The 25,758-nt window shown below is 39.6% G+C and overlaps 1 protein-coding gene across 3 annotated transcripts in view; it reads right to left on the bottom strand.

Moving 5' to 3' along the window:
* The window catches only part of ctnna1 (catenin (cadherin-associated protein), alpha 1), an 89,281-nt gene that overhangs the window by 57,170 nt on the left and 6,353 nt on the right, over window positions 1–25,758 (bottom strand). For all 3 annotated transcript variants that reach the window (XM_031319737.2, XM_036004007.1, XM_031319736.2), the window contains exons 4-7: window positions 19,345–19,511; window positions 18,382–18,501; window positions 15,630–15,899; window positions 12,119–12,322 (exon numbers count right to left, since the gene is read on the bottom strand). In XM_031319737.2, the coding sequence (XP_031175597.1) occupies window positions 12,119–12,322; window positions 15,630–15,899; window positions 18,382–18,501; window positions 19,345–19,511 (761 nt within the window). The remainder of the gene's footprint in view (window positions 1–12,118; window positions 12,323–15,629; window positions 15,900–18,381; window positions 18,502–19,344; window positions 19,512–25,758) is intronic.

The following is a 25,758-nucleotide window of genomic DNA, read 5'->3' as shown; positions in this document are numbered from 1 at the left end:
GGTAATTTCTTCATATTGCTAGATAAAACTCAATATGTAAAGGTCCAATGTGTAGGAATTTCTCCCATCTAGCGTTGAGATCATATATCGCAATCAACTTTCTCGCGCCACGCAGTTCAAAGTACGTATTACAGCTACGGTAGCCTTCACGCTTTTTTCTGATGACGCTGGTCTCTTGCTCTTTTCAGTATCCTTTTTCTTTTTCTGGGTGAAGAAGAAGACTCCTCTTTCTGAAATTTGGATTTTGAATACGTGTGTTCCTCCATGTTTCCTTCTTCAAACTTGCCCGGGGCGCGACGATACCCATTAGCAACATTAGCAGCACCTGTGAGTTTATCACGTGACAGCGAACATGCAAGAGGCGGAGCAGTATGTCCTGTATGTCCTACCGGTTAACATATTTCAAGATGGCGCATGAATATGGAGCGTCTACCCCAGTTCATGCAAATGCAAATGTAAAATTTCAAGCCAAAAGGAATACTTGGAATTGATGGTGGTGGTAAATATTCATGAAAAAGTTTGTGAACGGGCAACACAGATTTGGATAATGAACAACTAAACACATTACATACTGGACCTTTAAAGAGTAAAACTTTATTTTTTATTTTTGATAGATAAATTACTATATTGAAAAAAAAATCAAGAACTGACTCTCAATGTCAGCATTACTTCAATAGTAAAGTTTGTCATGCAATGAAAAAACATTGAGTAATGCCACAGGCACAAGAACCTTCAGATAAAATCTAATATGAATTTAGTGCCTTTTAGTCATTAATTGCCTATATGCGAGTTAATGCTCCAGTGAAGTACATTTTTTGTAATGTGGCAATATATACAAGATTAAATGATAACTAAACCTGTATTTCCTCCCTTGTATAAGCTTTGGTATAACTAGCATCTTGACTATTTGACATAGATCAATTATGATTTTGTTTGTCATTTAATTAAAAAAAGGTTTTAAAAAATTAAACTAGATTTAAGTATTGTGAGGCAAGTGTTAGTTGAGTAATAACTACAGAAGAGCAAATAACCTCAGCAATGCAGTTAAACCAAAAGTGTCCCAGAGCAACAGATAACACCTTCATTGCTCGTGGGGTTTTCGGATCAAGGAGGGGTAAAAGCATTTTTAAAAAGCTGGCTTCATACTCTAGTATTTGCAAAGTGGACATGGCAGAAACTACCTGCAGAGATGCAACTCTGGGTTTCAAATTGAGCAGATTGTATACATGTTAGTTTAAGACAAGTCTACGTATTATACCATGTACGGGTTTTACAAATTGAAGTTGCATGGTATCTACCAGGAATGTCGTAGAAGCCCAGCATTTTTGACCACATCATAAAATGTATCTTCCCAACTCACAATGTGAACTGTTGTTAAAACGTAAAGATCAAAGTCATCTCTCCACATGCCAAAATTAGTAAAATTGCATCACCCATTTGTGGGAAGAATTCTTTTTTTACACATTTTATGTTTACATAGATATATGCAAGAAGTGAAACAACACCCACATATCATCTGGTAAATCAAGGTAAGATAGTTGTTGCCATTTTTTAACAAATGAGACAATTCATAGATATTATATATGAAAACACACCTCTACCAAGAAATCTTTAATCCAAGTTAGTGAACAGGTTTACTGATATGTAAACTTTATCTGAAGGCAACTTACTGTGTATCAAGCAGTTTGGAGTTTCAAAAGATGCAAACATTGAGAAATGTAAGCTGACATGGCAATCCAAATGTAAGAACCACTTCAATGTTACCTGCTCTTTTTTGATGAGGCCTACAGAAAGCAAGCTTCAGTAATTAACCTGCAGTGTACCCAGGTGGGGGAGGCATTAAACTGATGAGACAGACTACATGGCATCAGTAGTCTGCAGGGCTCAAGGACTCAGAGCCCATGTATGCTTCACGAACTCGTTACGAGGCTTCCAGTAACGCTAGAAAATGCTTACTAGAAAGGACATATTGATCTGGACTCTCAACTAGGCATTAAAGACATGATTAAAGTTGTCTATACAGCAAATACAGCTGTGATTATCCTAAAAAAGTAATGCAAAAGGTGTGATTTTAAGCCCAGGACCAAACAAACTCCAGTCTTTAAAGCAACCACATATTGACTAAACTTTAAAGATTAACGCAAGAGAGTAGATATTAAAAGGTCCCATGGCGTGAAAATGTCACTTTATGAGGTTTTTTAACATTAATGTGTGTTCCCCCAGCCTGCCTATGGTCCCCCAGTGGCTAGAAATGGTGATAGGTGTAAACCAAGCCTTGGGTATCCTGCTCTGCCTTTGAGAAAATGAAAGCTCAGATGGGCCGATCTGGAATCTTGCTCCTTATGACGTCATAAGGAGGAAGGTTACCTCCCCTTTCTCTGCTTTGCCCGACCAGAGAATTTGGCCCACCCATGAGAGAGAGAGAGACATCATGGCTTGAAAACAAGCGAAGCATGGCAGTTGGTCAAGGCCACACCCCTACCCTCTACCTTGCCCCCCCTCTCTCCTCCCCAATAGCATTTAAAGCTACAGACACAGAAATGGCACATCCAAAGTAAAGCTCGTTGTGGGACTGGCTCTAGTGGCTGTAATTCTGCACCAAGGCTGAATTTTGGGAAAGAGACTTCAGATACAGTATTAGGGCACCACTAAGGCCTATATGAAAGCATCCAAAAAGCAGCATGGCCCTTTAAGCAAACAAACGTCTGAGCATTAACAGTTGAAAGCAAAAACTAATGAACCCATTGTAGAAGAGCATTGCTATCACCTATAAAGACTATGTGTTCATTCTGACGGCATCCATGACTGACGGCATCAGGCAGTGGCTCACTCACGTCTGCGGTCACATACCCCAGTTATTTAAATTTGTTCTAGTTCTTGTTTCCCTCTTTGTGATAAATTGGCTCAGCTAAAAAAAAAAAAGGCTAAATAAGAACAATCCAGGCACTCCAGATGACAAGCCCACCATTGCTGCCCACTACCCAGGAAAGCAATAATCTTAAATTATCAGCAAATGGTTCAGAATTTGATAAAATACACTGCTGAAAGCACTTGCTTTAAGTAACAGCTCTGACAGCTCCACTTCAAGTCTAGACAAACGTTTTCTGTACATAACAAATGGATGACAGCAAATATCGATACATTACCCTGAATACCTCCCCAAACTGCCAAATAAACACTAGTGGTTTGAATTGTTTTCCGACAGCTAGAAGGTACCTTGTCCAAACACAGACTGGGACTTTCTGTGTGGAATCTGCGTGTTCTCCCCAAGGTGCTTCGGTTCAAAGATATGCAGGTCAGGTGAACTGGAAACACATACTTTCCCGTGGCGTGAACTAGATTGTCTGCCAGGACCTGTTTGTCTGTATATGTGTTTTAGCCCTGTGATATAGTGGGGATCTGTCCATGGTGTACACTGCATCTCGCTGAATGTATGCTTGGATAGGTTCCAGTTCCCTGAACAGGATATAGGTAATGGATAATTGGATATTGTTAAATGCTATAACAAATAAATATTAAACATCTTGAGTAGGTGTTGAATGTACTCATGTTAGAAAAGCAGGAAAAGAAATGGGGATTTATTTTTGGGGGTTTTTTTTAAAGAAAGGAGTTAAAAGGTGTTATTTGGTTAATAATATAAAGTTATCCCCATTCTCCATTGTCATTAAATTCCTTTACTGTCAGAGTTGTGAACAGTAATTTCCTGTTGCCAAGGTCAGTGGGATGTCTGATAAAAGCAAAGGGACTTGCTACAGCTTAGTGTGCGCATGTGTTAAAATATACATAGATGTGGTTTGCCTCGCATTCAGAGACACCGCTCAGTTCACTTCAGTTCAGTCTACCTACTTCACTTTCAAGCCAACGGCATTCCCAGGCTAAACACACCTGCAATCAGCAGATTATAATTTGAATTTCTTGTCATTTTTGAAAACCTTAACAGACTTATTTGACTAATAAACAAACTCAGAATGTACAGTAATATTCAGCATAAACATTTTGTTGATTTTGTGCATTAGAATAAATGTATTACAGTGCTCCTAAGAAGAGGGACAAAGAGCAGACTTAATATCTCATAAGATATAGTAAATGACTAGAATATTTTTTTTTTATATTAACAATGAATTGCAATGAAAGCTTCATAGAATGTCATTGTTTTGTTTTCCGGCCCGCAACTTCACTGTTCACTAGGGTTTACTCTCAACACTCACCACACTCAGCAAAGCTCTAAAAACCCAATGTGTGCTATGTGTAAATAGGCGTCTTCTAACAAGTTCGCCGTATCAAGTTAAAGGTGATAATATGTCAGTTTTGGGTTTACAGCTCGTTTCGTGCAGCTCCTAAGTGGCAAAAAGAAACATTACTACAGGTTTAACCTTGAGCGTGCTGTAGCCTTTATGTTAGTGTGACAACATTCAATTTAGACTTCAGATGTGTGGTAAACATTATGGAAATGTTACTAGGTCCAATCTAGCAAGATGGCCAACGCAACTATGAAATGACCATTGTAAAACATTGTACAACATTCTAGAGATGCACAGATTGATCAGCCAGTCAAATTTACACACGTGCCGCAAGACTTTCTTGCTAGATATAGCGGCTTTTCATAGCCTTTTAGCGACTTTATTTCTGAAAAGAGACTAGCAACAAATTTAGCAACTTATTCCGACCATAGGGGGAAAAGTGAGAAACATATTAAAATATATCATTTCATTCTCATCCATGCTGCTCAGAGTAATCGCAGTGACCGGCTCTACTGCCAACAGTGCAGGGTCTCTTGGTCCTTCCCTCTCCTCTTGCACCGTGCGCCGTCAGTAGGTGTGGGGCAAGCCAACGCCCCTCGCCGCAGGAGTGGACCTTTTACATTCTCATAAATAGATACCAATTCATAAATAGTTTTGTATAAATAGATAAATACATAGACGGATGATAAATAGTTGACTCTTTTATATGCCTACGCACACAGGTTTCCTTTGGAAAAAGTAAACATGTTAGATAAAGTAGGCCATACTCCAATTTATTTTCAGCTGATTTTATGTGTACAGTAACCGGGAGCACTTCTATATTTTGAGATGTGTTTATGAGTCAAAGTCCTGTAACCTGGTGCAGTTTTAGAGAAAATGTAAGTTATTTAATAGTCAATGTTTAATTATGAACATACAATTGATTTTTCCATTAAAAAAATATTTGCGTATGCTGTCAATTATAGTTCTTAGAAAGAAAATCGGCCAAAATCGGAATCGGCAAGTCAGACTTTTTGAAAAAAAAATAAATAAATCGCAATCGGCCAAGGAAATTGCATTTGGTGCATTCCTTGAAATGTCCAGCATTATGTAATAAAGTGCACGGGAGAAATACCTGAACTACGAACATGACGACCAGGGAGGTGTAATGGAGGATTTCCTTTTAACCTTCAAAACTACTTTTCCTCCTTAGAAGTAATAAAACTCCAATTCAAAACAAGAATGCAAGATGAATTAGACTCCTCTGCAGCATCACATCTGCCATGTTTGCACAAAAGGGATATTTGGAGGAATTAAGTAATCCCAAAGGCCAAAACAGACAGCGTTTTAGGATGGAAGGCAAATTGCATACTTAAAAATCAGTACTGCAGCTTTACATGGTGACAACACATTGTGCCTCTATCTGTACAACAAAGGAGAAAAGATCAGACAGGCAAACAATTAAATATTAATCTGATTGCTATATTTGCCAATAAAACCATCCATTACCAAAAGCCACAGACAATCTTATAACAGCAAGCATGTTTCCCATGGATTAAGCTCATTCACCCATACAACTGTGAAAGGGGGGGGAAGTTAGACTTCAGTTATAGCATCACATAAATGTTCATTTGTGAGACCATGGCATTCTTTATTCTGTTCAACTGTTGTGGTGGAAAGGGGTGCATCTCATCTACCTGCCAGCAAAGCCAATTAAAAAGCCTAGAATTCACCAGCAAAAGATCAAGGGCCAGGTCTGGGAAACATTGCCTGACAGGCTGTTACTGACAGACCAGTGTTTTATGGAGGCTGTAAATATACGAAAAGCCTTAGGGACACTAAATCTTTCCCCTGTTACATTGTGGGGAGTGTAATTTGTTTTAATTATGCATTTAGATGAGATTACAACTAGATAAATTGAACTGCTTTCACACTGGTCTTGCATTAGGCCTAGACCCTTTGAACCTTCTTCCCCCTTTTTTTTTTCCAAAAGAATGGGTTAAAAAACATTTTGGAACATTCCACTACATTGTCTGTTAGTTTTCTAGCCCCGGATGTACACCATTATCTTAGCCTATCGGATTGACACCATATCTAACTTTTATAAACTTGTCGCAGCACAAATAAAAGTTACTTAAACACTTGGCACTTTGGCACTTCTGGATTCAGAATTCATCTCCATCCATAATAACACGCAATTAAACACATATCGCAAACCATTCACCTACACATAGCTCATAACAGGATCAGATAGGCAGTGTGTTTAAAATGAGCGGCAACTTATGCAGGCACAGAGGAATATGGGTTAAGCTAAATTCTGCCAATCACTATAGCTGCCCAAGGCAAAAAGATTGCACAAGTCGTGAAAATAGTGAGCTGTCAAGAGAGAATGGGACTGGAAGGGAAAGATTGCAAAAATGGAGAAAACGGAAAAAAGGATTCAACGAGGAGAAAGCAAAGTGTATGGGAAATGCTAACGAGCTCAGAGTGGGAGGGCTATATTCAGAGACAGAAAAAAGGCCAGTGAAGGCGGACGCAAGGGTCCTACTGCAGTGGCCAGGCAAGTCGTTTTCATGCAGTTCCAAATAATAATGTATCACTTCAAGTTGAAGGAATTTAAAAGGTCAGTAGCTGAATATGTCAAAGCAACCTAGCATCACTCTCTTCTGTGAAACAAAACCTTGACAGATGCTGGGAACTAGAGATGCATTATTAATAAAAAAGTGGCAGAAACAGTTACACTCACACGTGCCATGCCAAACTGTCATGACAATATAGAATAATTGAGGCCACGCTATGTGGCAGTGCTGGGGCTACATTACCCACACCCGCCTTTCCTCTTCACTGGCTGAATAGACAGGCTCTTGTCTTGTTAAATGATCATCGTAACACAGTACACAATTTCCACTCCAGGAGGGGGGGGGAGACGACACGTGGCCTATGCCATAATGTGTTCTATATATTTAGACATTTGCCACATTTTTATTTCCCAAATCTTAAAGTTAGCCGTCCTTTCCCTGATAACAGTTTAACCCAGGGGTACAGTCACTTATCCAATCAATGTCACAGCTTGGAAAGTTCAAAATTAGAACTAGAAAGAACACAACAAAAATAAAGGCAGTGTTTAAAAAAAAAAAAATTTATGGGGCAACCTCCAGCTCACCCAGTAGTGTGCGCCCCATGTAGGCTGAGTCTTTTGCAGCAGCCCGGGTTAGAGCCGTAATCCTGTACGCACATTTTTTTCTGTTAGACATGCAACGCATATAATGATAATGCATAAATGTGCACAGGAGCAGCAGCCAACAGCAGCTCTGTTCTGCTCTCTGCTCTGTTCACAGTAATACTTTTCTTATTAATTACACGTTATTTCACCAACAACCCACACACTATTAATCAAAACGTTCATTTTTATGACTCGATCTGTAGATAAACTGGTTGCTGGACGCTGAGTATCGCTAAACCCACGGACGAAGCTAGCATGTCATTGTTTGAATCATGTGTGTTAACATGGACATGAATATTGCGGTTATTAGGCTTATCCCGTTTTTGATCATCATGTTTACATGGCACACAGAGAAATCACGTTTTTCATATCTCCGTACAGGCGCACACTCTCATACGCATTAAATATTATAAGAACAGATGATTTCTGGCGCAGTAAACCCTTTCGATGGGTGGTTTTTGTGCATACTATGAAATAGAATCCTGCCGGCACCACTGTGGCTGGCGCTGATTTGACTGCATCTGAACACTCCGCTGTATAGCATGGCATCTCCATTTGCAGAGTCAGACTGTTAAATTGAGACAGTTTCATAACCTGTAAAAATGTCTCGTAGTAGCGTTAAATACTTTTCCCCGTGTTTTGGTACGGTTGGTTTTAACACCAGATGCGAGCCGTACGTTAGTACACATGAAAACAAAAGTTTCCAGGTGCTTTAGCAGCATTGCCCTGACTCCCTGAATAAGCTGCAGAGACGTCGTCTCGCTCCCCCTCTCTGCTGAGCCCCGTTCAAGTAACAGCAGCAGTTAAACTGTATTTCACACTATGATGTTTACATTTGCAATTAATCCGCGGTTAAGCTTCTAATCGGTTTTCTTCATCTGGCCAAATGAGTATTCAGATCCTTGTCATGTCCACTCATCACTGCACTGATGAGATGTGCTCCTCTGTAAATCTAAGTTCTTAAGTCATACAGAAGTGGCATGGAGGTCCATTCAAGGAGAAAACTTGTTTTGAAGCAAACCAGAAATGCTGTATGAAAGCCTGAACCTTAAAATAAACTTGCAGTGTTCTGGATGAGAGCAAACCGTGGCTGTAATGCCTGAGCATGGACAGGACAGTTTTGTGAGAAAATTACATGTAAACTTGACATTTGACTGCTTGCCATTTTGTTGGTCAATGTATGAAATCTAATCACAAGACATCCGTACTGAGGAAAAAGACATTTTCCATATGGAACAGGAATTTAGCTATAAATGTATGCTTTTATTATAAAATTCTTGCCCCCAAAGACTACCGAACTGAGCTAAACTACTACTGTACTACTACAGAATACTACTTTACCAGTTACGGCGACAGTCATGAATATTAAAATACCACCATGATAGGGCGCCCTGGTAGCTCACCTGGTTGAGCGTGCGCCCCATGTACTAAGGCTCAGTCCTTACCACAGCGGCCCGGGTTCGAGTCCAACCCGCGGAACCTTTGCTGCATGTCATCCCCCGTCTCTCTACCCCCTTTGCTGTCTTCAGCTGTCCTATCAATAAAAAGCCCAAAAAGCCCAAAAAATAATCTTTAAAAAAAAAAAAGCCTACATAAACGATGTCCGTGACATTGCATGGAGAGTTTTGTCAAGGGTCAAGAAGACATTACTTTTAGGTGTAGATTTGCCCACTTAATAAGCAGGCAGGCTTAAATCATTGCCCAATTCTCTGCTTTAGTTGATAACCTGGCCCGGTAGCCATACAGCAGTGGTGCCAGTCCTAAATTCCCTTATTTATAGTATAACTTACAGAGCCACAAAATGTTTAGAATTTAGGTTACCTCTTGGCTTAGGAAGGTTAATACAATAGGTAATAAGCAAGTTAGGCAGGCATGCTAAAATTAGCAGCCACCATTTAAGCCTACAAATTGTAAATCAAATGCATTGTTAAAATATTTGTGCTCTGGGAGAATTATTGCGGTGTGTGGATAAGAGTTTGAATCTGTAATACTATCACATCCTGGCTGGCCAGACATCCATTACAGCCACAGGACCACTGTAACACTTCACTAATGAAATGGGAACGCTGTGCACTCTATGATTTTTCCTCTAAAAAGACAGCAAGAACAGCAGAAAACAGATAAAGTTCAAGATCATAGATAGTAATAAATAAGGCGCATTGCTGTGGGTGAACAGCTTACTCTGAAATTCTGCTGTTACTGGGAGGATATTCAGAGAGTGGTTAAACAGCTGTATCCAAAAAATATATAGTAATTTCTGTGTTTTTCAACTTGGACCATATTTTCCCATGAATTGGTGGCTAAGTGACTAATAAAAAATATGAAATTGGTCCAGTATTGAGTGAGAACATTGTAACCGGTAGCCGCAAACCGGGCTGCAATGTAATCCTATAGGGCAAATGCGCAGTGTCAACTTCCGTGTCTGACAACATTATGGCAAGGATCCCTACAGAGATAGACCTTTTTGTTGGAGAGTAAGATCCTTTTTGTTTAACCACAAACAGCACCGAAATCAGCATCACCAAACTCAGACTCCATTTAAATAAATACTTTTAGCGTGTATAGAGCCAACATATATTTCACATGTAAATGGGTGAATTAAGTGTTTATTTTGGGTTTTCAGGATCACAATGTATTACTTAATACTGTTGTTCTAATTGGAAAAACCTTTATTTTCAGCAATACAAAGACATTGTTACTAAGTTCATTTATTTCTTTTTGAAAGCATAATTATTTACAGGAAACCATCACCCACCGTTAGCATTCCATTGACTGCCATTCATTTTGGCGTCACTTTGACAGCGAATAACTTTACATCTGAAGCGTTTAAATACTTTATTTGTCCATTGTTTATTTCTAAAGAAACACGACAATGTATAAAAGGCTCCATTACCTTGTATCTCACGTTATGGCTCCGTAGCAGATGTTTTTGTAAAAATAGGCTAACAATTGTGTCAGAACCACGCGACTTTCTGTCACATAGTAGAGGAATTACCGTACAGTACAGGAGAAGCTCACATGCAGTTTCAACTTACATTAGCTGTTTAAGTTTAATTACTAATGTTAACTAGCATTTTAGTTAGCAATAATTAGCCCGTGTCCATGTTATCTCCTTACATATACCTATGCTCTCCGTCTCTGCAAGATTGGGAATGATTGAGATTTCTCTTGGCACAGCTACCAGAAGACTTCCAACTTTCAGACACGTTGCTCACGTCACATCTACGTCGTCGAGCTCAGTTTGAGGCTCAGCGCTCACCGGAAAAGTGCTTCTAATAGACTTCACTGGTCTCCGTGGAAATCTACGGCGTCACATTGTCCATTTATTTTACTGTCTATGGTTAGTGTAACTAAATTGCAAAGTGCGTGAGGTATTCTCCTTCTGGCTTTTTGGAAGTTACCTAACAGCTTCAGGTGCATTACCCCTCCTACTGGACTGGAGGAGGACCGACCCTGATTTGCATGTAGCCCAGGAAAACAAAGACATATTGCCATCAGTTCCGTGGACTGGCCAACAGAAAACAATTAGCACTGGAACACACCACAGAGACTACAGCTGACAGCCAAGTACCATGTACGTTCTGCGCCTGCGTGAGAGAAAATAACTCTCCATACCAGCAGGCAGCTGTAATCGATCCGACGAGGGCAATTTTGATATTAACACATAGCTTAATAGTAACATTTATTTGAAAATGTTTTTATTTAGGCCACTTCCCGAACTGCATCCACAGTATGCACCCAAGTGGACCCGCAGCCATTTTCCTTAACTGAAAAATTGTACCAAGCACAATGAGTGTCCCAGAAAGCCCACCCCATTCAGTGCGTTTACATGCAGTTTAAAAATCCGATTATATTCGGGTTAAGGCAATACCTTGGTTATTCAAATGCCATGTAAACACCTCATCCCGGCTAAAATCCGAGTTCTCATACAACTAGATAACTCCTTTAGTATTCATGCATGTATACACCTTAAAACCCTGGTAAGCTTGGGTAACGTGTCCACATATGCTCCGTAGGTTATAACTGCCCCTCCCCACTCCACTGCAGTAGTTTTTGACCCAGGAATAGAAGAGAGCAGTTGGAAGCAACGTCGCCAAAAACAGCAACAACACAAGCCTTAAACCTTTAAACCCACTGAGGACTTTGCCATGGTAAGTATCAGGGTTTGACATTAAGCTTGTGACAGGGTTTTCTTTCCACAGATTAGTTATGTAATAGGCAGGATTGTGCTATTATCATGAAAATCACCTTAGAGAGGAGAGGTTAAGTAGAGGTAAGTAAGTAGCTTGATATTTTTCTTTAGGCAATAAAGTAAGGTAAGTGAAAAATCTAACCATTATGATTTTTCCACAGGGCTTTGTACAGGTAAGTGACAGGATTCACATGGATCCTAGCAGTATGCAAGTATGAAAGTATTTGTAAAGCAAGTTAACCTCATCTAAAAACTGATTAAGTTCAACTTAGAGGTAGTGCTTAGTTGTGATTTCTAAGTTTATGTAGGCTAAAATTAAGACCGCAAATTTAATTTTGACCTAACAAATTTTGCAGTCTAACTGTCCAATGAAGGCAAAATACCAATAAAAAAATTAAATTATGAGCACTGTTGTGTTGAGGATACAGAGTAGGTGGTGAGTGTGGTGGCAACAGGTAGGAAATAGAAAGGAAAGACACTTACATTGCCCATATACTCCGACAGAAGGTCCTGAAGAGCCTGGCGCACAGAATTGCATTCGGCCACAATGCGCTCCCTGCGGTCATCACGTGTGCAAGAAGAGTCGGCCATGAGGGCAGCACCGCTGATAATGCTCTCAAGACGCTCCTCCAGGGAAGGACGGAAGCGCTCCTCACTAAACGCCAACGGGTCCACAATGATTTGTTTCTGTAAGGAAATGGTCAGAGGGGAAATTACACAGGGAGGAAAAAAAAATGCTAAAAGGCATGTCTGTATAAGTCTATGAGAAAGTGACCCACTTCTCACTTGATTTATTACCTCAGTAAACATTTTCATAATGGGTTTATGGTCTCAATCGCTAGTTTTAAGTTTTCTGCAACACCGAATGACGATTTTTTGAATTATGTTCTCGTTGATTTTAAAATCGGCGATAAATCAGGGGGTGTTTTAGGGCGTGGCTATGATGTGATTGCCAGTGAAAGTGTGTAACGTAACGTAGAGTGTAAGCAGCTCCTCCCTCTCGTCTAAAATCATCACATCCGCAACCAGGATGGCTGCGCCCGTAATGGCAAACTCGACAACTCACAGCAGATCTCCACAAACCAATGGGTGACGTCACGCATGCTCTGTCCATTAATATACAGTCTATGCTATTAACAGATTTATATTAAAAAAAAAAAAAAAAAAAACCTAATAGACAAATCCCCTTCAAATTTAAAGGTTAAGAGGTTTTCTGTAATACAGCACAGTGTTGGAAAAAAATAAGAAAACAATTCATATCAAGCAACACGTCCTTTTATTTATCCATACGTTCTAACTGATGAACAATCAGTCAGAAAACCATGAATAATGCAGTTCTGAGAAGTACTTACACCTTCCAAGATTACTCTGTGTGTGTGTGTGTGTGTGTGTGTGTGTGTGTGTGTGTGTGTGTGTGTGTGTGTGTGTGTGTGTGTGTGTGTGTATGTGTTCCTCTCTTTTATATCTGCAGGATGACAGAACACTTAAATGTCTGATTTTACAGGGGCAAGCCTGCTGAGAGAGGCAACTAGTTGAAATGCTAGAGAGGCACTGCAGAGAGTAAAGGTATCACCATGACGCTTGTGGAGGCTAAAGAAATAAAGCTAATTCCCCAATGACAAACTATGGGGTTCCGCACATGCCTTATTGCTACAAAATATTAAACAATTCATCTGTTAGAATTGTGGTTTATTAGGCAGCCCGCCCGCCCTCTCCATTCTGTCTCATCTGACCTCCTCTGCTTGCGTGTCATATCACCATGGCAACAGGCACACGAGAAAGACACGGAGGAGGAAACAGAGAGAGAGACAGACAGGATTGGGGGGGGGGGTTTTGAGTCATTTGCTAATTTTGCCTTGCACTTGAAATTGGGCATCAGAAAGGAGCTAGTCCGGAAAGAGCCTGTCTGAGTTATTTGGGGAGTGACTTTCCGCATGGCTACCTGTAAAATAATCACTGATGCAACAGATCTGAGAGACTGCATAGTTGACACTTGTTTTATGGAGATTAATCATTTGGCATACCATCTGTCATAGTTTATAACAGTGTAACATAAATTTCGACGACTAATCCACTTAGCCCGAGTGGCCAGCCATCAGTCCATTCCTGAATACAAAAACTTGCAAATTGCGGTTTCAACAACTGAAACTGAAAAATGGCTTCAAAACGGCAGTGCACAAATCAATGGGCAACGTCACTAATCCTATGTCCATTGTTTTTAACAGTTTAAGTGCGATACCCATCTTACACTGCCATTTAGGCCAGGTCGCTCTTGAAAAAGACGTATTGTATCTCGAGAGATTTCCTGGGTAAATAAAAGGTTAAATATAAAAATATTCATTTTTTCCAATCATATAGGCTGAAACACTTTAAAGTCAGAGGCAAGAATAAAAAGTAAAAAATATATAAAAAAATTCTTTTGTGATGTTTCACTTGAGCAGGAGCATAGATCACACACTGATCACAGCAGTCATGTCATCAATGTCCACAGAGGAATTACACATGTAAGTGCAAATTACATGCGTGAAACTGGGTATGCAGTTAATTGGTTGAGAACCTATCATTAGGTAATTATTAAACATATATTTACTACAAAGGTTGGTTATCCTCGTCTTTATCAAACAAATACAAACTTGCATCCCATGCTCCACCACTAGAAAATCCTTCGTTTGCAATAACCACCCTTTTAAGATTCCCACAAAAGGCCATGCTTAATTAAACTGTGCGTCATATGGCCATGGACACGTAAACCATGAGCATGCAGACTGCATCAACCATGTGGGTAAACAATGTCTCTGCAGGATTAACACAAAGGGTTTTCTTTAGAAGTCGTCTGAATGTTAACAAAAATCTTCTGTAAATAAAAAAAAGTGCCTTGCAAGTCTGACAGAAGTCAGAGGCAGTTTATAAAAAAAAAAAAAAAAAAAAATCAGGTTAATCATCTTTGCATTTATCACCACAGGCAGTATTAGGATGATTATCTCAATGTTTTATCCAGCTGCTATCTTGATGTTGTTTCATGTCAATATTATGATGACTAGTATGTCATAAGTTTCTTATACGTTTGTAGATTCATATTCTTATTAATAATAAGGTACCTTTTTTAAATATGGTCTTAAAAGTTCAGTTCGCAGTTGAAGCTAAGTGCAGTTCCTTTCTCCATAATAGCAATATGAGCAATGAAAAAGCAAGTTAACTAACAACAGAAATAAAAAATGAATTCAAAATATTTAAAAATTCTTTTTTTTTTTAAAAAAAAGGTAAAAACTAGTTCATCTGAGTCAACTGAATTTTAGGGACCCGCTGGATATAGTTTGAGTAAACCCTGGATGACAGTGACTTTCAGAGATATAAAGGTTTTAAGCATTAATATATGAGGGACTAACAGCAACATGGAAAGTGTTTTTAGTAGATATGGGTTCCTCCCTGCACTAAAAGTCAAAATTAAGTAGGCTACACTTTGGTTTGCAACTTAAAGGACCATGCCACCTCTTCCCCTAAATGAAGATTATTATTACAAGATATAATTATTTACAAGATATAATGATAAGTACAGCTATAGCCTAATGCAGGTCTCTTTCTGAAAGCTAGAGCTGTGTAAATCTCCTTCATTTGACATAGAAGCAAATCAAGGAATGAAGTAGAAGTGATTCAAGAATATATTACATGTATCCCAAAGCCATGTTCCAATTTGACCACATATTTTATCCTAATTTCCACCCCAACCCCAAGCCCTTCAAGTGTTTTGTCATTGAGTTGGGTTAGTTCTTTTAAGCAAAAATATGACCTGACTATAACCTTTGTGAACAAGCCCTCGTCCATCTCTGTTAATAAAAAGTTTTGTCATACCTTTGGAACTGTGCCACACTGTTATAGGGAAAAATATCATTTTAAAGTTCATGTTTTTAATAATCTGGCAGATACCTGGATGTCTGGCTGGACTTGTGAGAAAAGGCAAATGGGTTGTGACTTGTAAGCCACTCATTTGACTTACATCAAAATTGTTGAGGGCATAGGCAAGCTCTCCACCCCCTGCTGGCTGACTGAGAGCTGAGTCCTCAGTGGCAGTGGCCTGAGCGGCGTTGGAGATGCCGGAGACTGCATGCTGCAGCTGCTTGTAGATCAGGTCACGGTTAGCCTTATAGGCTGCCACGTCAGGGTGCTGGAGGCAGGCACGAGACGCTGTGTACAGCATGGGGATGTTCCTCTGTAGCACCCCACGAGCAGCAGCCATTTGGTCCTTGTGGTGGACGTCCTTTAGCTCCTAGCAGAATGAGATGAAAAGGAAAGTAGAAAAGGATGAAAAAAAATAAAGGATTAAACTGGAGGACGGAATACTTACAGGAGGCTGGGTGGTAATGTACTTTAGATTCAAAATGGGCCTGTCATGTCCTTATGGAGACACTAAATGTGACAGTTTGTTCTGGATGACCCAGATTTATTTCTGTCCCCTGCAGTAACACAACAGTCATAATCAGGCCATTATAGTATGCCTTTGCAAATTAATGCGTTGCTATTCAGACCTCAGCATTATATTGCAAACACATCTTCATAGAAGAGAGGAGAGAAGATAGTGATCGCTGGCATAGATTTATAGCATGAAAAAACAGCTTGCATACACAAAACAAAAGCCACCACTCCAATTGGAACACTCCCAGGGCTTTTTTCCAGTATTGCTTAAGACACATATTTTAAGCCCCATTACTTCCTACATTCATTTTGGTTAAACATTTTGCTATCCATAAAAAAAGTATGGTTACAAGTAAAAAATCTGTGACCATTTTGGCAAGCTTTCCATTTAAGGAGCGGGTGATAAGGAGAACAAGAATTGTCTAGTCTTGAGGTGGATTTTGCAGTTAGAGATACTATTTAAATGCTTATGAAGCCGGTAATCGTCTTCACTACTTCAACTTTTTAGACTTGATGGCATTGTTCTCAGTGGCACTTTGGCATATTAGTGCACTGCAGAGGTGCGGTCAGAAAAATTTCCAACACAAAGTTGGATTATAACACGGCTTGCGCACGTGTTTTAGATCAGAGTTTGACCAAGAAGAGGCTGTGCAATAAACATTAACTCGCACATTAATTTTCACTTTCAAACAAGGTTCCAGTTATGTTGTTGATGGTTTTTACAAATTTGAACACCATAGAGAAATGCCATGTTATAAACTTTATAATCTAGGTTCATGATGTTGGTGGCAGTATTGTGTAAAACTAGTAGTTAACAAACATTTAAGTACTACCAATCACTGTGGTTGTCATTCCCTAGGCCAGAAAAACGTACACATCCATGCATGATGTATACCACGGGTCATGAAGGATAGCTTAAAAACATTACTAAAATATTAGGCTGAACTGTCACTGTACTGGGGCCAGGGTCTAGTGCACACAGAATACACAGTATGTAGATTGATGCATTTCATGGGGAACCAAATTTCATTTTTAGACATATACATCGTTAGCATTTCCTGAGGTAAGCACAACAAGCTGATTGGCGTGCGAGTCAGTCACACTATAACGAGCGCAAATGAAACGCCGGAGCTGGAAGCCCCGCCTGCATTGGATTTTTTTCCGCTGTAGCAAACTCACACTGAGCTGTGACTCCTATACCGGGGTGGTATATGTGTACTGTTACAAGCCTATAAATATAAACTACACCGCAGGTGTGTGCATTTTCTGGATCTGCACCAAGAACCTTATGAACCACTTACACCATAATGGAGAAAAATAATGCCATTTCTCATCACAAGGAAACGGGTTTTGTAACATTTAGAGTCAAGCCTTTATGCTCTTTTCTTGCACTCCCGGTCCACTTCACTGCAATTGGTAATAAGAAGACTGTTGCTTAGTGCATCTAATCGCCCAGCTAAAGTATGAGGATCTCTTCTTGTTAACTCCCTCTCATTGTTTTACTTAACATTTGCTATGTGGGTTGGAGAGCATATTTTGTAATGAGTGACAAAACCACTAACACCCCCCACTCAGGTACCCGATAACCTCCCAACCCAATTAACCCCTTGCCAATCCAATGGCCCACCGATGGGCCCAGCCAACTTTTTGTCTTTCAGAGGCTGGAGCAGGTCGTAATGATCTAAGGAATCCATAGGCACCAACTATGTCATGCTAGCTTGTCGGGAAGGTGGCTGAATAATGCTCCAAAGTGAGTCTACATTTTGGTGAGGGAAAAACTAGCATGGCCATTTACAATCTTACCTCAAGATACCTAAATGAAAATGGGTTCTATGGTTACCAACACGTCTCCCCTTTACAGACAAGCCGACTTTATACTAATCCCATGCAGTTTTTCTCATGCAGTATAAATGTGTTATTTCTGCCTATTCTAAATGGTATATTTGAATATTTCTGCACACTGTGGTCTTGGAGTTGCATGTATGTGTATGACTGGAAGACTGAGACTCTTGTGAATTCAATGAGAGCAATTGTTTTCATGTGTGACGATGTAGTATAGTAGCCATTTCAATTTAGTGAGATCTTTGATTTCTGATTTCATGACTATAAAAACTTGTCACAGTGTTGAGCTGCATGTCAAATTGATCCTCAGGTTCTCAGCTTTCAAAGGCTGTATAGCATTTCTATGTGGAATCTGTTGACCTGCTATCACCCCCTAGACATCCCTGTCCCCCACCCCTCTAGAAAAAGGGGGCAGAATGCTAAGGGGTTAAATCCACCAGACTTCTCTGCTCCCACGATCAGACTGTCACTTTTGTTTGCTAAATGTACATTACCTGCTGTCTCTTGGCAGCCATCATGTTCAACTTGTCCACCTCTGGTTTCAAGGCCTTATACTGGATCCCAAGGTCCTGCTCCGTTCCTGCATTGCGCACTTTCACAAGATTTTCCTCCACCTGAGCCGAGAAGGTTGAAAAAGTTAAACAATACTATTCATTAACTGCCAGTTAGCAAATTTAAACAATATTAACATATAACTCATGAAATATAACCATTATTTTATAACGCTCAGGTGTAAGCTAGGGCTGAACACATCAAGATTTCAAAGAGCAATTTTTAAAATTGCTTTAAAATCAAGCCAATCAATCGAGCTGTGATTTTAATTTGTGATTATAACTTGCTTGTCATCTTAAGTTTCAAGAGGTGAAAAGTTGCAGCCAGCTGAAATGATATCAATTTGGAATGAAATCAAAAATTAAATAGACCCACTGAAGAGCCATTTTTTTAATACATTTACAAGGGTTTTTTCCAGAGACATTCAAAACTGTTAGTTTATGAATTCATTTATTAAAAATGAGTTACTGACAAAGAAAGGAAACGTTTATTCAAACTAATACCACCCCTTCTTCCGTCTAAAACAAGCATAGACATTTGGGTTAATTGCTGTGACATAGTGACATGAAAGAGCTATTCAAAAGATCTGGCCCATTTGGTTAAAGTATGTCTACAGCTTACAAATCAGTGTAGACCAAGAAATGCATTACCACAGATCTTTGTGGACATTAGTGATTGGTGAATTGGATTGGTCCAACCCACGTGAATGCTTTTAATCAAATTAATACCTTAATGCGGTCATCCATAGTATCAGGTTGGTAGTATGCAGTACTGATATACATCAGTTGGTAATACTGTTGTTGTTGGAAGGTATTTTTCTTATTGAGGGGAAAGATTTTATTCTCTGAAATTACGATTAAGCCTGTTTGTAATGTATAACATGCAGAAGGATGTAACCATCTCACCAGTTTAAGCTGCAGTAGAAGTTTGTAGACGTCAGACATGTCTGCCAGCACCAGCAGATGTGTGACTGCTGACAGGAGGGCTCTGGCAGCACGAACCATATTGCCCCTCTTCACAGATGAGCAGGGGTCTTCTGCAAATTCTCCAGAAGCCTGCCGCATTGACTCTCCTGAGAATGACAAAACATCTGCTTTAGATCTGAGGGTTAAACTGAAACTTCAAATGAAAACTGGTTCAGAAACAGACTTTTGAACCAGCAAAAAACAGCTATAGCTTTGAACCACTTTGAATTAGCTTTCATAGTGCTGAAAGGAATACTTAATCCCTGGTTGTCTGCGACCAGGAAGCAGTTTTCCCAACTACTATCAAGCTGTTAACATTATAATCACGAAGGCATAGGATTCACCAACAGGTTGTAATATGAAAATATGAGACACAAAAACGGTTCATCAATGTATCGCAAAATCCCATAGAATAATTGTTTTTCAATGCAATGAACTGCCTTCCTTTGCTATCCATTACATAAAGGCAGTTACAGACCAACCAGACGGCCGACCGTTGGCAGAAAAGGCAGTTGGACTGATCAGTCTCCCCGAGTTGGTCAAAAAAATGCCTCGGAACACACCAAAGTGACGAGACGTAATACGTCTCCATAACAGCAGGCTGCGCTAATCTGTATTGTCGCCCAAAAAATGAAAACACAGTTTTAAACACGTAAACACAGTTACAACTGAGCATGTCAGGTCGGCGAAAATGAAGGCCGACAGCTCCTCCAACGGACGACGGCACAGAACACACCGAACAGACTCGAGTCACTGACCTCGCCAGACTGTCCAACGGCCGATTATCAGCCCGGTGTGTAACTGCTTTAAGACATAATCCTTCATGTATAAAACTGTTTTATTAGTAGTTAGGTATTATTAGCCTATAGTAGTAGTAGTCTACAGAAGCTGACAGCAGCAGTCAGAGCAGTCACAATCCGTTCCAGGCTACAAGTTAACTGCAACAGAAGTCTACATCTGGAGAGAGGCAACTGTCTGATGCCGTTCCCCTGCCTGCTAAGGGTCAGCACGTGTCACACAGAGCAACAAAGAAACACACAGACAGACACACACACCTCTTCAATGTCCAGTAATTATTTCTGCTTGCACACAGACATTCACACACAGATCTCTATATATAAAAAAAGGAGGTCAAAGCCACGACAAAGGGCTCACTGTCTGGTTTGTCCAGCACCACACTTTGTCCTACATTGGATGGACCTGCACAGTTGACTGGGCACACAAATAGACTTTGTAAGCTCACATTATGAACAAGACAGTAAATCCGTGAAATAGTTTACTTCAGTGGAGGCACAGCCAAATTCAAACTCTAAAAAATGCCTTATAAACAGCTACGTCTGTATTTGATATCCAAAGCCAAAAAAGAGACAAGTACTTATTTTGTCCAATTTCCTATGATGTGGTACAGCTCTTAGAGACTGAAGCAATGACATGACAAGCCAGGGCTCCAGACTGCGACCCAATGGTCACATTTTGCAACCAAAATTTGAGAGTGTGCGACTGAATTTTACATCCAGTCGCACATGTGCGACCGAATTTTACATCCAGTCGCACATGTGCGACCAGTATATTTGCCCCCTTTTTTACACATTAAACGTCGAAATTTCGGTACCTGAGAGTGCGTAAGCTTAAGCTTATCTGTGCTCTCTGAAAATTGACAGAGCGGAGCTCACAGACACACTCGCACACACACGCATAGCAGCGGATGGTGCAAACTACGTCGGCTCTGCAGTTTTGTTGAAGTCACAGTGAGTCACAGAGATGCCGATAAAGTGGTTTCAAGTGTGGTTACAGTTTTTCAAAACTTCACGCAGACAGCGTTTGCTGCGATATGATATTAATGGAGTGCCAAAAGCGGTCGCGGTGCTGTTGACGTTACACTTCCTAAGCAGGCACAACGGTGGTTTCTGTGCCCTGGTGACTGACTGACAGGCTGAGGTTGTAAGGCAAGGCAACTTGAAGTGCTTTACATGAAACATTAAAGAGCAATTAAAAACGGTCATGAAAATTAAACAGGATAAAAAAGAATATACAAGAATAAAAGTTACAGTGAGTAAGAAATGAATAATTATTCAATTTAATAGGTTGTAGGGATAGGTTTGGGAGGAGGAGGATTTTGTTTAATTAATAAAATAACAATGTTCTAAGTACATAGGATAAATAGGTTTGACAATAATTTTTACAACTGAAATAATTGTTTTGTAATTATAGAGGGAAAGTACCAAAAAAAAGGTACCGTTGGGTTTTATTTATTTATTTATTTATTTATTTATTTATTTATTTATTTATTTATTTATATATATATATATATATATATATATATATATATATTTATTTATTTATTTATTTATTTATTTTTTTCTTCTTTTTTTCATAACAACGATGGTGCTGTCGGTTAACCTATGTTGCATCTTCAAAAGTGACACTGAATTTGAAACAGCACATTGTAATTTCTGCATCTATTATCAATGCATTTATTAGTAATACAGTGGAAATTAGTAGAAATGTGAATATTTGGTTAGCATGTTGATTTACGGTGTGTGCCCCTAAATTTTCTGGTTGCGCCCCTAAAATTTTCAGTTGGGGGCCACTGTTCTCCTAGTGAAAAAAGTTAGTCTGGAGCCCTGCAAGCAGTAACATACAGTAAGTGATTCTCTTACAGCGATGAGGTGTGCTCTGGAAAAAAAAAAGACTAAAAACTAGTTTAGAGGCAGATCATTCCCATCAGTTGTTACTGTCTTGCTAAATACTTTTTCTATGACAATCATGTATATAGAGCTGCTTTAGTCTTTTGGCAACACTGCTTACAAAGACATGCTATGATAGAGGGTGTACTTTTACCCTTTTATTGACTGTGTGCTGGGATTGACTCCAGCCACCACAAAACTAAATATGGTAAACAGTTTAAACAATTGTGGATGCTTTCAAAGAGAATATGTTATAGTTTAGGGATGTAACAAAATGTTGCAGCATGGTATTTCAAAGAGGCAACACTGAAAAATGGATTGCAATATCTACCAAATCTTATAAACTGGCTATATGAATAGTGACGAGTAAGAGCCGAGTGTTTTTTCATTTAACGTCAAAGGGGCAGTGTACTCTATCACTCCAAGATAACAAGGAAGCTGTATTTAGATACAACGTTAAGTGACTTCTTGGCTTTGACCTCTGGAATGTTTTCTGTGTGCTCTGACCACAAGCAGTCCAGTTTCTAGACCACCTCCTTTCTGCACCCGTGTCTCGAGTCATGCAACTCAGAATAACTACATATTTTCACTCAAGTAGAAGCACTTTCAATTTGAGCAGACATCATTAGCAGCGTCTAAAGCAAATCTGCTTCGGTTTGTCTATGTTTAAATTAGGGCTGTCAAAATAACGCGTTAATTCTGATTAATTAATCTGAGAAAACAACGCGTTAAAAAAAAATAACGCAGATTAATCCATTCCATATTGACGTTTGACCCGGAGCTGTTCTAGCCACCATTCGACTGTAAAATGAAGGAGGGAGACGAGAATGTGCTGCCTGGATCATTTACTTGTAAAAATCTTCTTCCTGCCAACCCTGGCTACCGAAATCTGGTGCCACTGATATGTCTGCACTTCTCTCTGATGCTCTGAAACAGACGATACAGACAACACAAACACCGCTGCACATGACGCTAGTTAACACTATACTCGACAGCAGCTAACGTTAGCCTACCGCTAGCTAGTAGCTGGATTAAACACGGTTACAATGCTGACAGCTAACGCTGAACGGTGTAAAGTTTGACTGTGTTTTACTGTAGAGGATTCAACACTAGTATGTAACAATCTGCTGCTGCCATCGGAAAAACAACACAGATGGTGCGTTCAATGAAACTGGTAAACTACAGCCTCGTGGTGCATTTCAAGTTATTGTAAATGTCCTTTTCCCATCTGGTGGTTGTTTTTGTCGTTCAACAGCAATTTACTAGTGAAATAAGCTGTTGTTTTTGTTATACATTATTATTAAATCATTTAATTTTGACCATATGGCCTTAGCAATAAACGAGCCGTTCTTTAATGTCACCGACTGTTGTTTAGTACCCTTTGTTTTTCTTTTCTTTTTTTACTTTCTTAAAAAGTATCGGTTCAGGCACCGTTAATTATGTATGCGATTCTTTTCGATTAATTAATCACAGAGTATGTAATTTATTAGATTACATTTTTTAATCGACTGACAGCCCTAGTTTAAATCTATCCGCTGACTTGCATTCACGCCACCTCTAAAAAAGAACTGAAAGTCAGCATTTGCTTTGGAAATTGGAGTTTGTCAATTGGACGAGTGGTATAAATCTTCTCAAAACAACTATCAGAAGGAAAAAAATGACGCTCTATTGAATAATCATGTAGGTAGGGATATGGATTTTCATTTCAGCATTTCAATGAATGCACGTCAATATAATATGTGATAAAGTTATTACAAGATGAATTAGTCTGTCATGACTTATTTTATGTATTCAATAGTGGACATATTAATGCAATGAATAAAAGTTCTTACAGGTAAAGAATTATAATTATAGTTGTAAATCTCTTTTTTTATTATTATTAGCACTACAGTGCATAAAGATGTTATTGGTAAGAAAGCCTTCAATTATAGTCAAGATGTATTGTTTATCAAATATGTGCCCCTTCAATTTACTGTGAATCAACAAGCTGGTGAATGTCTTACATCCAACTTTACGGACCAGTACAAGTGTAGGCTAATGTTGCAAAGTTACAGGCTTAACTGGACTGTAGGCTTGTGCCGATGGGCGATGAAATCACATATCGACGATTGAAAAAAAGATTGCCGATTGATTTTTCCTACGTCTATATTAAAGTGATTTTAACTAACTTACTATCAGAACTAAGATGTTAAAATAATATCTAGGATCTGCACCCTACTGTTCATTTAGAGATGTTTCTGGAGGAGCGGTAAATCCACCCGCTGAGCCAAGTTAATCAGCATGAGTAACGAGTGAACTTTAAATCCTTACGGTAATTCCAAACCCGTTTGCCGTCTCTTTTCCATGGATCTGACGTCTGACGGGCTATGCTTCTTTAGGACAGTCACTCGGCCTCCCTGGCTTCCCGGCTGCTGCTAGGGGACGGCTAACAGGAGCTAGATCAGGTCAGCAACGACTACTGAGACCTAGGTTACGGCAGCTTATGTTAACAACCGAGTTTTCCTGGTGCTGAGCCTCGCTTCCAACGCGACAAATAAACTACAGTTATTACATGTACAATTATCCCTATAGGAGGCAGAGAAATAGCTAAAACATTTGACACGCTAATTAACAGGGATACCGGAGAGTGACAGAAGACATCGCTAACTGCTAAACTAAAGTAGCTAGCGGAGCTAATAGCGTGTAAACAACTGTGGGATTAGCGAGAAAATCGCTGAAAGCAGGAGAGAGCTGTGAGTGCTTGAGGGAACTAGTGTAGGTTTAAATGTAAAGTGGATATTTGGCCGCTGTAATGAATATGACAAAATAAACTGTGTCAAGCTACCGAAGCAAGACGCTATCAGCTTACCGCTGCACGTCAGCCAGGCAGGAGGCAGGACAGCCAAGACCGTGCAGCTAGTTTCAGAAGCCGCTCCACGTATGTTACGTCCAATTACATGTTTAACGTTGCCAGCCTGTCAGACTGGCGATCAGATCGCATATCGGCGATCTCGAGTAACCACAAATGGATGATCTGAAAATATAAACGATCGACCAAGCCTACTATTCGGCTTAGTAAAGGAAACATAAATAACAAGCTATCAGCAGGAGCAAAAGCTTGAACCTGGGAATATTTGGTAGTTCTGCTTGAAAAATGATCGAACCAATGAGTCGAAACATAAAATAGTTGCAGATCACTTTTTGGCCAATCGACTGGTCAATTAAGCAACTTTCAGCTCCACAACAGAGTGACAGACAAAAGACACAAAAGGTATTTTAATTAAAGTGATGTGAAAATAATAAAGCACCTCACATTGAGAAACTAAGATTCAGGCGTCGTTTGATTTTTGTGTGTTGGGAAATCACTTCCGTGACTGACTGATTACAGTAATTGTCAACTGCCAATAAAAATTCGGTAAGCAATGTTTTAAAGAGAAAAAAGTTGCACTAGCAAACCTGTAGAACAGGGATCTCACGCAGATTCTGATCATTTTACTCCGACAGGGAGCAGAAAAGCAGTTTGTGCAAATGATCGACAACATGGATCTGAAAGACAGTCCTCACCTAAGGCTGTTAGTCCCCACTGTGAACAAAATCAATAAGGCCATTTTCAGGGGACAGATAGTGATCAGTGCTCCTTTAATAAACTTTCATCTATCTAACGCTCACCTGCGGCCCACCAAGTGCA

This window comes from Sander lucioperca, chromosome 1, assembly GCF_008315115.2.
Source record: "Sander lucioperca isolate FBNREF2018 chromosome 1, SLUC_FBN_1.2, whole genome shotgun sequence".
Classification (NCBI taxonomy): domain Eukaryota; kingdom Metazoa; phylum Chordata; class Actinopteri; order Perciformes; family Percidae; genus Sander; species Sander lucioperca.
Note: the sequence above shows the minus strand (reverse complement) of the source record. Positions and strands in the feature narration are given on the sequence as shown.